General features: G+C 47.4%; 1 protein-coding gene across 2 annotated transcripts in view; it reads right to left on the bottom strand.

Annotated features, from left to right (window-relative positions):
• Positions 1-15,038, bottom strand: part of DOCK1 (dedicator of cytokinesis 1) — a 545,853-nt gene that overhangs the window by 334,551 nt on the left and 196,264 nt on the right. For both annotated transcript variants that reach the window (XM_070470415.1, XM_070470416.1), the window contains exons 26-27: positions 5,260-5,387; positions 2,089-2,184 (exon numbers count right to left, since the gene is read on the bottom strand). In XM_070470415.1, coding sequence (XP_070326516.1) covers positions 2,089-2,184; positions 5,260-5,387 — 224 coding nt within the window. The remainder of the gene's footprint in view (positions 1-2,088; positions 2,185-5,259; positions 5,388-15,038) is intronic.

Genomic DNA, 15,038 nt, shown 5'->3' with positions numbered 1-15,038 from the left:
AAGGAACGGGAGGATTAAGCCAGGCTCTTCTGTGCATTAACCAGTGCTCAGCACACACAGATGCAAAGACCTGACTCATTGGAAAAGACCCTGATGCTGGGAAAGATTGAAGGCGGGAGGAGAAGGGGCCGACAGAGGATGAGATGGTTGGATGGCATCACCGACTCAATGGACATGAGTTTGAGTAAACTCCGGAAGCTGGTGATGGACACGGAGGCCTGGCGTGCTGCAGTCCATGGGGTCACGAAGAGTCAGACCCGACTGAGCAACTGAACTGAGCTGAGCTGAGCACACACAGAAGTGCTCGAGGAGGGGCAGCTATTACATCATCACTGTTATCACCATGCCTGAGACATGGGACATTTCCCAAAGGCCCCCTGGACCACATGGTCTGAGAAAAGTCACCATGCTCTGCCCACAAGGTCCAGTCTAGATGCTCAGCTTGAGCTGTGAGCATGACCTACAATCTCACCACCTCCCAAGGTACCACCAGACTGCTCTGAGTGTCCTTCCCCCACTCCTCTCCCCAGCGTAACTGCTGACCAGTAGGCTTTGATCTGAGGGGACGGGCTGCCAACCAGACGGGACTGTCTCACCCGCTCACTGGCCACCACGCCAGCCACCTCCCCCGTCTGCCCACCAAGACTGCCTATCACTCACTGGGACTCCATCACCAGTGTCCAGAATGTCCTTCCCACCGAGGTCTCAGCACAGTGACACCAAACTCAGCTCAGCTTCTAGCCACACACCCTTCATTCTACCGAAAGCCCTCCGGAGTTCCACCACGACGGAGTATCCCAGGGGCAGCCAGGGCACAGCCGCAAGGAGACAGGAGCACCGGGACCCTGGGTGCCTCCGCAGCCACCCCACGTCTTCTTCCACGGGGCTCCCTCTCCCCCAACCTATACGAAAGCACTTCCAGTTTACAGAGAAGAAGAGTAACACTGAAGAGCATGAAGAAGCCTGGGAGAGTCCATGGTAAATACCATCAATTTACAAGGAAAAATCCTTAATTTAAACATGTTAAAGCATAAACCAAAAAGAGATGTACCTCAGAAAGGAAAACCTGCACACAACATGTGCTAAAACTCAGAAACATAAACTAGACAGTTCTACCACATGGAAACACGCAAAGGCAGCGATCACTCTCTGTGATGCATCCAAAACCACATGGCACATCCTTCACTGTGATGCAGCCAGAGAAGCCAACACAAGCCCAGTGCCCCATTCCTGCTTTACATCTGAAGGAAACCAATGGGTCAGCATACTTGATCCATCCATGCCCAGGCTACGCAGACAGAACCAAACTCCCCCAAGGGAGACCAGTGTGCCTAGTCTGACTGCCAGTGAAAACTCTAACTGGATTTTTCCTGTTCCTTGATTAGGAAAGTGATTTTTTTTTGAAATAGGATCCACCAAACTTAGTTAAATGGTAATACATACCAGAAATGAAAGGAATTAAATGAGACCTACAAACACATCTTATGCCCATGAAACCAAATTTAACAATCATGATGGTGGCAAACTCTGAGAAAAAGCGCCATAATATGAAACTTGAAAGACTGCCAACATTACTGGTAAAAACCTTGAGAAAAAGAATAGATCCCATGCTTTGTATCCGTATAAGAGGAACATCTACAATACATTAGAGAAGACATAAAATAGCTAACTCGGAGTGCCTCAATTACTTTTTAAGGCCCTTCATAAAATTTTATTAATGGGATCTTAAGTGTAAATACGTAGAAAGCAACTGCCTGGCATATGGGAACTTAGAAGAAAACAAACACCCTTTGCTAGAAGGTAGTGACGACAAAACTGGAACCAAATCCTCTGTCTACAAAACGTGGCTGTGCTTGCTCTTCACCTTCGACACTTGCTTCTAGAATCATGGAAAATGAGCCCACTTAACCTACTAGGCTGTAAATAAATGCATCGCAACTGCTTGCTATATTGTAGTAAGAGACGGTTTCAAAAGGCAGGTGCAAGAGGACCATGTGGATTTTCAAGCTTGAAAGTTAACGACTTTCCCGGGAAAGATGCTGTCAGGAGCACAGAGAGACCCCCACGCGTGTGTCATGGAGCACTTACGATGAGTTCAGAGTCCCGCCCCATGGAAATGACGGTTCGGTTCACTGTCCGGAGAAGCTTCTCCATGATGATCTGGACGTGCCTCTGCGTCGGCCCCTGCAGGAGACACATGCATGTAAACCAACAACTAAGACAGTCATTAACATGCCAGCCCTGCGGCTGTCACAGAATCCATTTACCCTGTAAAGAGTAACTCAATTATAACCCTTAACGAGATGAAAAATGGCCCTTGTCACAAGCAAAAGCCTTCACAAAGAAAACTCAAGGCATTTTATTAATTATAGCCCATTAACGGTAATGTTATATAATCGCAGTAATTTAATTGAAGCAAACCTTAAAAATAAAAGCAAATCTGTTTAAACAATATCATGTTTATGATCCCTGATTAGCTCACCAATTAGCTTTCGAAAGACACTTGCCCACGTGTACACAGAGAGCCGGCAGCTAACAACCACATTGCCCGCGCCGCATGTCAGACCCCAGTAATGTGGGTATGCCTGCATAGAATCGAGTGTTTACATATCACCTTACACAACACCTAGAATTTAGCATGCCGGAGCACCTCCAATCTGTAAAAGTGAGCTCCTTCGTCTCATGTGTGATGGGATTGTTGATTCTTCTTCATGAATTCTCAACGTGTTTAGACTGGTTTTCTAGGTGCTCCTCACAAGCCAAGCAGGCACTGCCTCCTCTACAAGGCTTGGCCTTATGAGTTTTCACTTACAATCTTGTTTTTTTTCACTCTTTTCTGTTTTTAATTGGAGGCTAATTGCTTTACAATATTGTGTTGGGTTTTGCCATACAACAACGTGAATCAGGCATGTATACACACATCCCCCCCTCGTGAAGCTCCCTCCCACCCCCCATCCCATCCCACCCCCCTGGGTTGTCACAGAGCCCCAGTGTGAGTTCCCTGGGTCATATAGCAAACTCCCCCTGGCCGTCTACTTTCCACGTGCTAATGTAAGTGTCTCCACGCTACTCTCTCCATGTGTCCCACTCCCCCCCTCCACCTCTGTGTCCACAAACCTGTGCTCTATGTCTGTGTCTCTGTTCTTGCCCTGCAAGTAGTTTCATCGGCACCATTCTTTCTAGATTCCATTCTTATGCATTAACATATGATATTTGTTTTTCCCATTTCCAACTAACTTCACTCTGTGTAACAGGTTCCAAGTTCATCCACCTCACTAGAACTGACTCAAATGTGTTCCTTTTTATGGCTGAACAATATTCCATTGTATATATATATATATACCACAGCTTCTTTATCCATTCATCTGTCAATGGACATCTAGGTTATTTCCATGTTCAAGCTATTGTAAATAGTGCTGCAATGAACTTTGGGGTACATGTGTCCTTTTAAATTATGGTTTCCTCAGAGTATATGCCCAGGAGTGGGGCTGTTGGGTCATATGGTGGTTTTTTAATTAGTTTTTAAAGAACTCTCCACACTGTTCTCCATAGTGACTGTATCAATTTATATTCCCACCAACCGTGTAAGAGGGTTCCCTTTCCTCCACATCCTCCCCAGTATTTGCTGTTTGTAGATTTCTTGACGATAGCCATTCTGATGATTGAAGTGAAGCAATAACTTCATTGTAGTTTTGATTTGCATTTTTCTAATAACGAGCGATGCTGAGCATTTTTCAAAAGGCCTGGACTGGGATGATTGAAGGCTGGCCTTTGGGTTGAGGCTTGCAAGACCTTTCAAAGGCAAAGCCTAGGAAGAGTGGACATAGCCACAGTCACAATGAACTAATTTACTGTAATTCTCTTTTCAAGCACACCGCCCAGACTCTGAGAAGATAAGCAGGTGTAGCGAAGAAGTGGGCAGGACAGGCATTTGTGTGTATGTGTGTGTGTGCATGCGTGTGCATACCCGCGTGTGTTTGGACTGGGGAGTTGTCCAGAGATCAAATGGGGGAGAGCTGAGAACAAGCCCGACTAACTTAAAAACCTTGATTCATCTGGCCACTGCTAGAAGCAGAGACAGACGCAGCCCTGTACACCCGTCCAGACACACCTAGAGAACCAGTGACTTTACATGTGCGCGCACACGTGCACAAATGCTGATGGCAGGTACAGTGGGGTCGGGAGGCAGAGAGTCAGATGTTCCACATGTGCTTGCACCAGCTTTTTATTAGACAAAAAGGTCAGAGGAGTAAGCATACAATTGAGAAATGCAAAAGAAAATACCATTTAAAAAAAAAGAAACAGCAAAGAAAGCACAGGAAAAAACTGCCAGTACAGAAAGGAACCTGCGAAAAGGGGCAGAGACCTGCTTTCAAAATTCTCAGAAGCACCACTGACTTAAGCAACAACAATTATGCTCATGTATAAAATAAACTAAGTATTATTTATTAGAAATAATGATTGAAAGAAAGTAGGCAATTAGCCTCCCTTTGTTTATTTCTAATTTTTAACATCAAAGCCTCTGACCTTAAATAACAAATCTCAGTCTTGGGAGTCACTGAGCTGAGAAGTCACAGGAAACAAAACAGTATCTTTAATGTAGAAAGACACACATGATAATACAATCATCAGGCTTTGCTTGCTCAGTCGCTCAGTCGTGTCTGACTCTGTGCGACCCCATGGACTGGACCCTGCCAGGCTCCTCTGTCCATAGCATTTCCCAGGCAAGAACACTGGAGTGGGTTGCTATTTCCTCCTCCAGGTGATCCTCCCCACCTAGGGATCAAACCCATGTTCCTGCACCTCCTGCATTGGCAGGAGGATTCTTTACCACTAGGGAAGCCCCATCAAGATTTATAGATAAATAAAAAATAATTTGAGGATGCAACTCTACAGAGAAAAAGAGAAAGGTATTAGTCGCTCAGTCATGTCTGACTCTTTGTGGCCCCGTGGACTGTAGCCCGCCACACTTGCTCCTCTGTCCATGGGATTCTCCAGGCAAGCATACTGGCATGAGTTGCCAGGCCCTTCTCCAGGAGATCTTCCTGACCAAGGACTGAACCAGGGTCTTCTGTATTGCAGGCAGATACTCACCATTAGGGCCACCAGGGAAGGCCCAAAGAGAAAGGAAGGGTGACCCTTAAAATTCAGGCCCTTCCATGAATCAAACGTGATTCGGTCCGCCGAGGCCGGGTCTCAGGAGGATCCCAGGCCCACGCATGCCGCGGGGTCCACGGAGGCAGCCCCACGGTTACTCACCACGTCCTTCCGGTACAGAACCTCAAGGATGTTGCTGAGCAGTTGGCAGCAGGCCTCCAGATCTTCCTGTCTCTCCAGATGGTACTTGAGCTGATCTGTCATCATGGGAAGCAGGATCTCTCTGCAGTCTGCAGGGGACACCGGGTTACAAGTCAGCAGGAGACCCACCAAGACACAGCTCTGTTTGCTAGAAGCTTGTTTTCCTAGCTCGTGACAGGGCACGTTGCACTTATACTCTCTGCAGTGTGAAACTGACATCTGGAGGGGGTCAGGCCAGGTGACTGGGCGGAAATCACTTCTTATCAAATAATTCACACACACACATATTCACATCTGCACATATGTCTGTGTTGTCATCATATAAATATAAGATGACAATTAACAAACACATGCATACAGATACGTATTCACATATATCCCATGGTGTGCACATCGATACAAATGCAAACAAGCATGCGGCAATTTTAACTAATTTTCTGTGCCAATTATGAATTTACTGATTGGCCACTTTAAAAGAAATACCTGTTAAAACATAAATGATTTGAATTGCAACTATTCTTGTTGTCTCCTAGGAGGACCAGAGCATGGTTCCTTTCTGCTTCCATACACCTCCCAAACATTCCTGAGCTTGGCCAGTTCACAACTCACTAACTTCCACACTTAATGTTAACTTGCTCAGGGACAACTTTCTGCTGGGCTCACACCTGCAGAGGACAGTCTGCAGAGGCTGAGAGCTCAGGCTCTGGAGTGAGCTTGTGTGGGCTTAAATTCTGCTGTTTTCCATGCAGGGTAATCTTGGGCTAAGCTGGTTACCTCTCCCAGCCTATGTTTCCTCATCTCTAACATGCACACACTGGCACTAGTTACTCACAGGTTTTAGGCACAAGGTCCTCCTGCAAGGTTAGGCATGAAGGCCTGGGCCTGGCACAGGTGAGATGCTCTGGACAGGTACTTGCTCTCATGATGCGACATAAATACCGGTGAAAAGCACCCCCTGCCCCGGCCTCCTAGACCCCTGGGCGAATGAGTGAGGGAGCAGTGGGGAGCAGGTATTGACCTTGGAAGTGAAAGTTTACCTGCCATTAGCAGGTACATTCACCTGCTGGGAAGAAGCATTAGTATTTCCCCCGTGGGGTGGGCAATCTTAGGCACAAATTCAGGAAGACGGGAGTAGATGACATATTCACAGAGCCAAAGGCAAAGTTCAGGAGGGTGGGGAGAGGAGAAGCAGAATAAAAGACCAGACAGGCAGACATGTTTCATTGTGAACATGATGGGTGAGATGGAAATGGATGAAGAATTGGGAGAAGCTGATGGGGAAGGGATGTGATAATACAAAAGGCCAGAGAGAGCCTCGGCGATGGCACCCAGGTAGGGCAGTGAAGATGGGAGGCTCAGAACTGGCTAGTTAGGTACTGCGATGGTCCACGCAAAAAGTAGGAAAAGACTGACCTCCTGCTGATGACAGAGGACGAGATGGCTGGATGGCATCACCAACTCGATGGACATGAGTCTGAGCAAGCTCCAGGAGCTGGTGATGAATGGGGAAGCCTGGTGTGTTGCAGTCCATGGGGGTCACAAAGAGTTGGACACAACTGAGCAACTGAACTGAACTGACCTCCTGCTACAGTGGTATGTTTGAAAGAAGAGGCCCTGAACAAAAGCATACTGGAGGCAGGCTGAACACAGTGGCTGGTGATAAACTGGAGAGGAGGCCAGGGGCTAAACGAGAGTTAAATAAGACACCCAGTCCAGCGTGACCCCTTGATGAGTCACCCAAGGCAGGATATGACACCATCCAAGGAGAGGAACCTGGGAACAGAAGGGTACCTAAGGGAAGAGAAAAGGACCAGGGTATAGTTTTGGACAAGTTGCATTTGAGTTGCCTGTTGGATATTCAAGTAGCTCCACCTAGTAGGCACATAGAGAGAGCCTTCTAGACCTTAGAGATCTCCGGTCTCACGGACCAAAGAAGCAACAGCTCTTAGACTGTAATGAATACCAAGTGTGTGCATAAGACCATTAAAGAGGAGTATGGAGAATGAGAAGGAAGTACTATGAGTGGCAGTCAGGAGGTTGGTATCAGAACAGGAGATGGAGCGAGCAGTGACGTGGGATGAGGCAGAGATGAGTGACGTCACCCAAATCAAGGGAGGGCAGGTGGCCCGAGAGTGGCAAGAACGGATCCAAAAGAACAGCCCTGGGATGTGGCAACTGAAAGCACCCAGAGTCCTGCTCAAGACGGCTTCCTGGAGTGGGATGAGAAGACAAAACTAGGAGTGCAGACACAGCTCCGGAAGCACAGCTCTGAAAGGAAGGGATTCTGGCGCCTAAGGATCAAAGGTAGTTTGGGTTTTCATTTGTTTTTTAGATAGGACCATGGAAAGGATGCTCGGAAAAAATCACAGAAAAACAACGAACTAGACACAAGAAAGACTAGAGATGAAATGTTGGTTACTAATTGTCTCTTCCTGTGGGGGAATCCCATTGAACTCCAGCACATCCACCCTCCAACATGAGCGATCTGCTGACAACACCAATTCTGATGGCGAAACAAGCTCAGCCACTGTCATTCCCTTTAGAATGCGGAGCACAAGAGAAGACAGCAGAGCTTGGAAACATTAAATATCTCGTGCCTGCTTTTAGAATTTTACATTTTAGGACTTCCAGTGTTAATGAGACATAAAGGCATGTTTTTGCATTAATGTTTTCTGAGTTTTTTTAAATATAAAAAAAAATGAGCCTGCAAACATTGGAAACGTTCCTGAAAGTACGTAGAGAGATTTTGCCAAGAAGTAGGGGCTTCCCTGGTGGTTCAGATGGTAAAGAATCTGCCTGCAATGCAGGAGACTTGGATTTGATCCCTGGGTAGGGAAGATGCCCTGGAGAAGAGAATGGCAACCCACTCCAGTATTCTTGCCTGGGAAATCCCATGGACAAAGGAGCCTGGTGGGCTACAGTCCATGGGGTCGCAAAGAGTCAGACACAACTGAGTGACTAACACACACGTATGGTAAAGAAGACCTAGGGATGGAGGAGGGAGGTGGGTCAGGCAGGGAGATGCAGAAACAGCCCACATCCTTCTGCTCCTCCACTTTCCAGGGGGCTGCACGTAGGAAGCTCATGCTAAGGCTTTTTCAAGCTCCATTTTGATTTAATCCACAGAAAAGGAACTGATAACAACTCCATTTTTCCAGAGGGAGTTTCCTCCAAAGAATATTTGAATATATTGAATATATTCAAGCATATTGAATATATGCTTGCTGATGTCACTGTAACAGGACTCCACACTTGGTGTGCATGCTCAGTCGCTAAGCGGTGTCCAACTCTTGGGGCCCCCCTGGACGGTAGCCCACCAGGCTCCTATGTTCACGGGATCTCCCAGGCAAGAATACTGGAGTGGGCTGCCATTTCTTCCTCCAGGGCATCTTCCCAGGACAGGGATCAAACCTGCCTCTCCTGCCGTGCCAGGTGGGTTCTTGAGCACTGAGCCACCAGGGAACCCGACAAACACTTAGGCAGAGGTAAGTCAGAGATGCTAAAGGGCTGAGCATCTTCCGGCAGAGGCTGGGCAGGCGTGGCTGACTATGATGTCAGGAATTGCAGGCGGGCAGGGCGTGAGAGCACAGTGCAAAGGGAAGGTGCTCTCACATGGGGACCAGGAGAGTCTCTCCTCATCATGGCTCCTGGACATCAGGCGCCACCACACGATTCCTTCCCCTTCCCACCCAGCCCTTCCCACAGCGTCAGTGGTGAACACCCAGCCCCACAGAGAGCATCTCCCCCAAATGCCACCACCCCTTGAACTCATGACAGAAGTGCTCCAAAGCTGAGACGGGCCTGCACCGTCGGAGAGGGCACAAGCATCAGAGAGCTGCCCCAGGACAAAGCCAGTCCAAGGGACAGGCCACAAGATGACCTCATGTCAGTGAATCCAGCCTGAACATGCAGTGCCCAAAATGCTGACCCACTGCATGCACGAACTCCTCAGGCATCCCAGATCCAACGTCTTACTACAAAAAAAGTTCACAAGTTGCACCAGCCTGCAGTAGCTCTGCTGACCTTAACTGCAACACAACATCCAATGTGGGGCTACACTCCAGCTCCCAGAACCCAAGGGGCAGGGCAGGGCCCCCAGCCAAGCCGCCTGAATCCAGCCCTGCCTGCGTTCATCCTCAAGGTCCAAGCGGAACATCTCCAGCTGGAGTCCCCCTTCCCTCCCACCTGAAACACATCACCAGTATGATGACCACTCTTAGTAGGTGAGCCCTCGGCCACCCCGGCCACTTGGTCACCCCCAACAACCCTGCCACCACCGCTCCGGAGGTAAGTCTAATTCCCAAGCAGGTGGAGAAGGAAGGGCCACGAGAAGCTGAGCAGGCAGAGGCAGGTGCTGAACACACAACCAAGGAAAGCACGACCTCGGAGGCTGAGCAAAGCCAAGCTTGGGGGGGATCCCACAGCAGCAGCAGGCCAGGAGGACTTGCCAGGCCAACGGGTCAGCAGGGCTGAGTCCACAAATGACCCTAGAAAATCAGGGGAACACAGCCATGGACTCAGAGACGGCTGAAATGGCTCCTCGGGCCCTGGCAACCCAGAGGCCCTGGCCGCAGTCCATGCCTAAGGCCCCATGTATCTGTGACGCCGGACAGGCAGGGGTGGACTTCACCGTCCTCCAAATAACCGAGTGTGTTGGTGTCATCTGTCAGAATCACTCCAGGGTGAGGGAAGGGATGGCCGCCCTGCCCACCTTCTGCTGGGAGAGATGCCGTCAACCGTTCCTGGCTCCTGGCGTGAACGCCCACTGGCCACCCAGCCCAGAGCTCTGTGATAGCTTTGCTCGTTTATTACCCAGCCTCTTTTGAGGAAAAAGGACCAAATTTTGGACACTTTGCTGCCATTTTGACATGTTTAAAGGCTTTCATTCAGGTTAGTTTCTGAGAACATAAAAATCCATTTGTTTATAACCCTTCATGGGTCCATAGTATCGAGGGATACTATGGAATACACCTGGGATGTTTTCAAGATCCATTAGATAACTGTGGTCCTAACCTTATCACTGCCTCCCACCTCTGGCTGGTCAAGATAAAGGGGGCCATGGGGATAAGCCTACCTCACCAAGAGAATGGAACAAGACCACACGAGCAGGACTTTGGGAGGGTCCAACACTCCTGTCCAGAGGACCACTACCGACCCCTGACCACATGCCCATCACAGGACCAGATCACTGGGAGGGAGCGGCCGCATGCCTGGGGCTTCCGTACAGGCGCACGGACAACACCAGGCATCTCCTGCAGGCCTCCAAGGGCAGAGGGTCACAGGGAAGCAGTGCCTTCAGAAACACGGACCAGGCCTCCCCAGGAAGAAGAGCAACGTCCCAGGTCCTGCAGTGGCTGTGAGGACCACAGCTGGAAGCAGCCCAGGCTCAACTGATCCATGTTCCTGGTGACCTGTGACTGGCAGGCCCCAGCCCAGGCCCTTGACAGACCTGGGGACAAGTGGGTCTCCGGTGCCAGGTCTCAAGACTGCTGGGATGTAAGACTGGCTCTGTGACCTGCCTGTCCCTCCTGGAACACAGTCTCTGCTAGAGGAGAGGTCTGGCTCTCATCCACGGGAGGAGCCCCTGCACACGCACTAAGACCTCAGAGTGGAGGTGCGTGTCTGTGTGTGTGCAGGTGACTTCCTGCACGAGCATGGGCATGTGTGAGCAGGCATGCATATGCTCATGTGGAGACGTGTTCTCTTCCCAACAAGACAGCTGCACAGGACTTTGGTCCACAGTCCTTTTCATGGTTGAAGACAGTGTTTTGCTTGTTTTCGGTGGCGAGCAAGGACTTGCAGCCAAGGGCCACCCTGTCCCAACCTCAGAAGACATCGGGGCAAAGCCATCATAGCCATGATCCCACCTGCCTCTCTGGGGACTCAGCTGCACTGGAGAGTGTCCAAGCCAATCCCAACAGCGGCGCTCAGGCTCACGTGCACATGCACTTGTGTGTGTTTGTGCACACGCGCACACACAGGGGTGTTGATCTGGGTTGCCTGTGACTACAGGTGCCGAGGATCACAGCAGAGGGTCTGCAGTGAGAAGCGGGTCTGCCTCCTGGTGCCGCCCCAGCCACCCAGCAGCCCTCCCCACCCAGAGCAAAATGAACCTCGTTTGACAAAGGACACCCCTGACTCTGCATTTACACTCCTTTCAGCTTTCTCAAGAAGTTGTAGGACCAAGTTTGCAATAACACTAAAGATCCTGAAAATTTTTCTAAGGGGAAACAAAACATCATGAGCATAGAGGAAGGTACCCCCCACACACACAACCACTCACGCACCCACCCACCCACACACCCACACACCTATCCACCCAGCCACTCACACCTTCAATGAGCTGTTTTAAAGCATCAGACATGTATCTGGCAGTTAAGGAAGAGGAACCTCCTATCACATTCTGAGTGTCTCAAATCGGTGACCCCAGTATGTAGAATAGAATACATTTCTACAGCATGATTGGGGCCTATAGTCCCACTTGGTTCAGAATGGACGTCCTGGGAAACTGACAATCTCCCCACTCAAAGGAAAAGAAGAAAAACAATCAAACAAACAAATACTGAAATCAAGAAAACACATTTTAAACCAACTACCCACAGATCATCACATGGAAAAAAGCTGTGACCAATATGTGACTGAAGCCTAGGAACCTCGGTCAGTCTATTTGATTTTGTTTGCTTTTTCACTAAAGTAGGGTCAAGTCCCCTGTGATGAAAAGGACATCTTTTTTTGGTGTTAGTTCTAGGAGGTCTTGCAGGTCTTCATAGAATTGTTCAACTTCAGCTTCTTCGGCATGAGTGATTGGGGCACAGACTTGGATTACTGTCATACCAAATGGTTTGCCTTGGAAACGAACAGAGATCATTCTGTCATTTTTGAGACTGCACCCAATTACTGCATTTTGGACTCTTTTGTTGACTATGATGGCTAATCCATTTCTTCTAAGGGATTCTTGCCCACAGTAGTAGATATAATGCTCATCTGAATTAAATTCACCCATTCCAGTTCATTTTAGTTCATTGATTCCTAAAATGTCAATGTTCACTCTTGCTATTTCCTATTGGACCACATCCAATTTACTTTGATTCATGGACATAATATTACAGGTTCCTATACAATATTGTTCTTTACAGCATCGGACTTTACTTCCATTACCAGTTTATTTATTTGTTTATATAAACAGAGTACATCATGCGAAACACCATGCTGTATGAACCACAAGCTGGAATCAAGACTGCCAGGAGAAATATCAATAACTTCAGATATACAGATGATACCAGCCCTATAGCAGAAAGCAAAGAGGAACTAAAGAGCCTCTTGATGAAGGTGAAAGAGAAGAGTGAAAAAGCTGGCTTAAAACTCAACATTCAAAAAGCTAAGATCATGGCATCCGGTCCCATCAATTCATGGCAAATAAATGGGGAAACAATGGAAACAGTGACAGATTTTATTTTCTTGGGCTCCAAAATCACTGCAGATGGTGACTGCAAACAGGATATCAAAACACACTTGCTCCTTTGAAGAAAATCTATGACCAACCTAGACAGCATATTAAAAATCAGAGACATTACTTTGCCACCAAAGGTCTGTTTAGTCATAGGTATGGTTTTTCCAGTGGTCATGTATGGATGTGAGAGTTGGACCATAAAGAAAGCTGAGCGCAGAAGAATTGATGCTTTTGAACTGTGGTGTTGGAAAAGACTCTTGAGAGTCCATTGGACTACAAGGAGATCAAACCAGTCAATCCTCAAGGAAATCAGTCCTGAAAATTCATTGGAAGGACTGATGCTGAAGCTCTAATACTTTGGCCACCTGATGCAAAAGAACTGACTCCTTAGAAAAGACCCCGATGCTGGAAAGCATTGAAATGCAGGAGGAGAAGGGGACGACACGGGATGAGATGGTTGCACAGCATCACCGACTCAATGGGCCTAAGTCTGGGCAGTCTACAGGAGTTGGTGATGGACAGGGCAGCCTGGTGTTCTGCAGTCCATGGGGTCACAGAGAGTCGGACACAACTGAGCGACTGAACTCAACGAGAGCTGGTTTACTTTACAACGATGTATTAGTTTCAGGTGTCCAGCAAAGTGACCCAGTATACATATATCTGTAAACATCTTCAGATTCTCTTCCATTATAGGTTATTAGAAAATCTTGACTATAGTTCCTTGTGTTATACAGTAGGTTCTTGCTGTTTATCTCTTTTATGTATGAAAGTGTGCTTCTGTTAATCCCGAGACTCACGGACATAAAAAAACAAATTTATAGTTGACAAAGGGAAGGAAGAGGGGAGGGATAAATTGGGAGTTTGGGACTAACAGTCTGATCGATTTTGGAAAAGCCTTTTGGGCTGATTAAAGCTCTGTTTACCCATGCACATAAGAAAATAATAATATCTACCTGTCCCACTCTTTGCCTTGAATCTTGGGCAAGTTACTTCAACTCTTGAAGGCTTAATTGTCCTTCTCTACAAATGGGCATGCTACTGTTAACCCTTCAGACTTATTGTGAGAATCAAATGATGTGAAGTGTGTATCTGGCAAGTAGTCAGCATTCAGTCAAGGGTAGCTGTCAATAACAGTAACGGAAATAATATTATCCTGCAAAGTCAGCTTTTCCAACAAAGTAAACAACAAAATCTCCTGCCTTAGAGTTTGTTAGTAAATAGGGTAGCCAGTGAGCCCTTCAAATACAGCTAGTTTCACTGAGGAGTAGAATTTTCAACTTTAGTTAATTTCATGTAATTTTTTAATTTAACTTTTTAACTTAAATGTGAAAAATGGACACCTGATTCAGTTCTTGCAAACAACTATTTGGAACAACTGAACAGCATGTATAGATGAATCTCCTTTCCTGTGGTGAATTTTACTAAATGTGAAAAATACAGATCGAGAGTCTGTGATGAAAATTCAGCATTCAAACTGAGATATTATATACATGTAAAAACCACACTGGATTTTAGAAAGTTCCTATGGGAAAAAAAAACAAAAAAAGAGTGTGAAACATGCCATTTGTAATATTTAGATCAAGGTCATGTTGACATATTTCAGATGAAATATATTATTAAAATTAATTTCACCAACTGTCTTGTACTTTTTTTTTTTACTGTGGACTGTATAAAATTATAAATTGCGTATATAGCTGGCATTCTATCTCTGTTGGACAGCGCAGTCTGGGAGTGTGCAAGGAAGCAGATGTTGGAGGCCTCCTGTGTGATTTCTCATTTTAATGAACTAGTGTTCATCTCTGGAAGGAGAGTCAAGGCCACAGCTTTCTCCTGGCGGATCATCTTCACACGGACATGACTGCAGGCCTCATCAATGCCTGTTAGTCTGCGTCAAGGCACAGAGCTGACCTACAAGCGAGCCAAAACCAGGCAGCACAGTTGTCCTGGCTTTTCCCTGCCATGCACAGAGTGAATGCTGACAGCCCCGCCCAGATGCCAGGAAGGTGCAGGCAGCCCTGGGCCCAGACCCCTCACAAATCAGCCATGGGGATCAGAGGCCCTGCAACACACCAGCCAGCCTTCCACACCCCCTTCCCCAGTGCGATCCACTCTGATTACAGACAGCAATAATGTGACATCTGCTCATTCTCAGCTGTGGAGGCTGAAGCCATGATGATTAATGCTCTGGTAATGGGCACAGAGCAAAAAATATTAATCTTTATAAAAGGTATTCAACAGGCATCATCAGCTTATAAATGTCCAAGGAGAATATCCGTCTATAACTCCATTA

The sequence above is a fragment of the Odocoileus virginianus genome, chromosome 7, assembly GCF_023699985.2.
Source record: "Odocoileus virginianus isolate 20LAN1187 ecotype Illinois chromosome 7, Ovbor_1.2, whole genome shotgun sequence".
NCBI lineage: Eukaryota > Metazoa > Chordata > Mammalia > Artiodactyla > Cervidae > Odocoileus > Odocoileus virginianus.
This window is presented reverse-complemented; position numbering and strand designations above follow the sequence as displayed.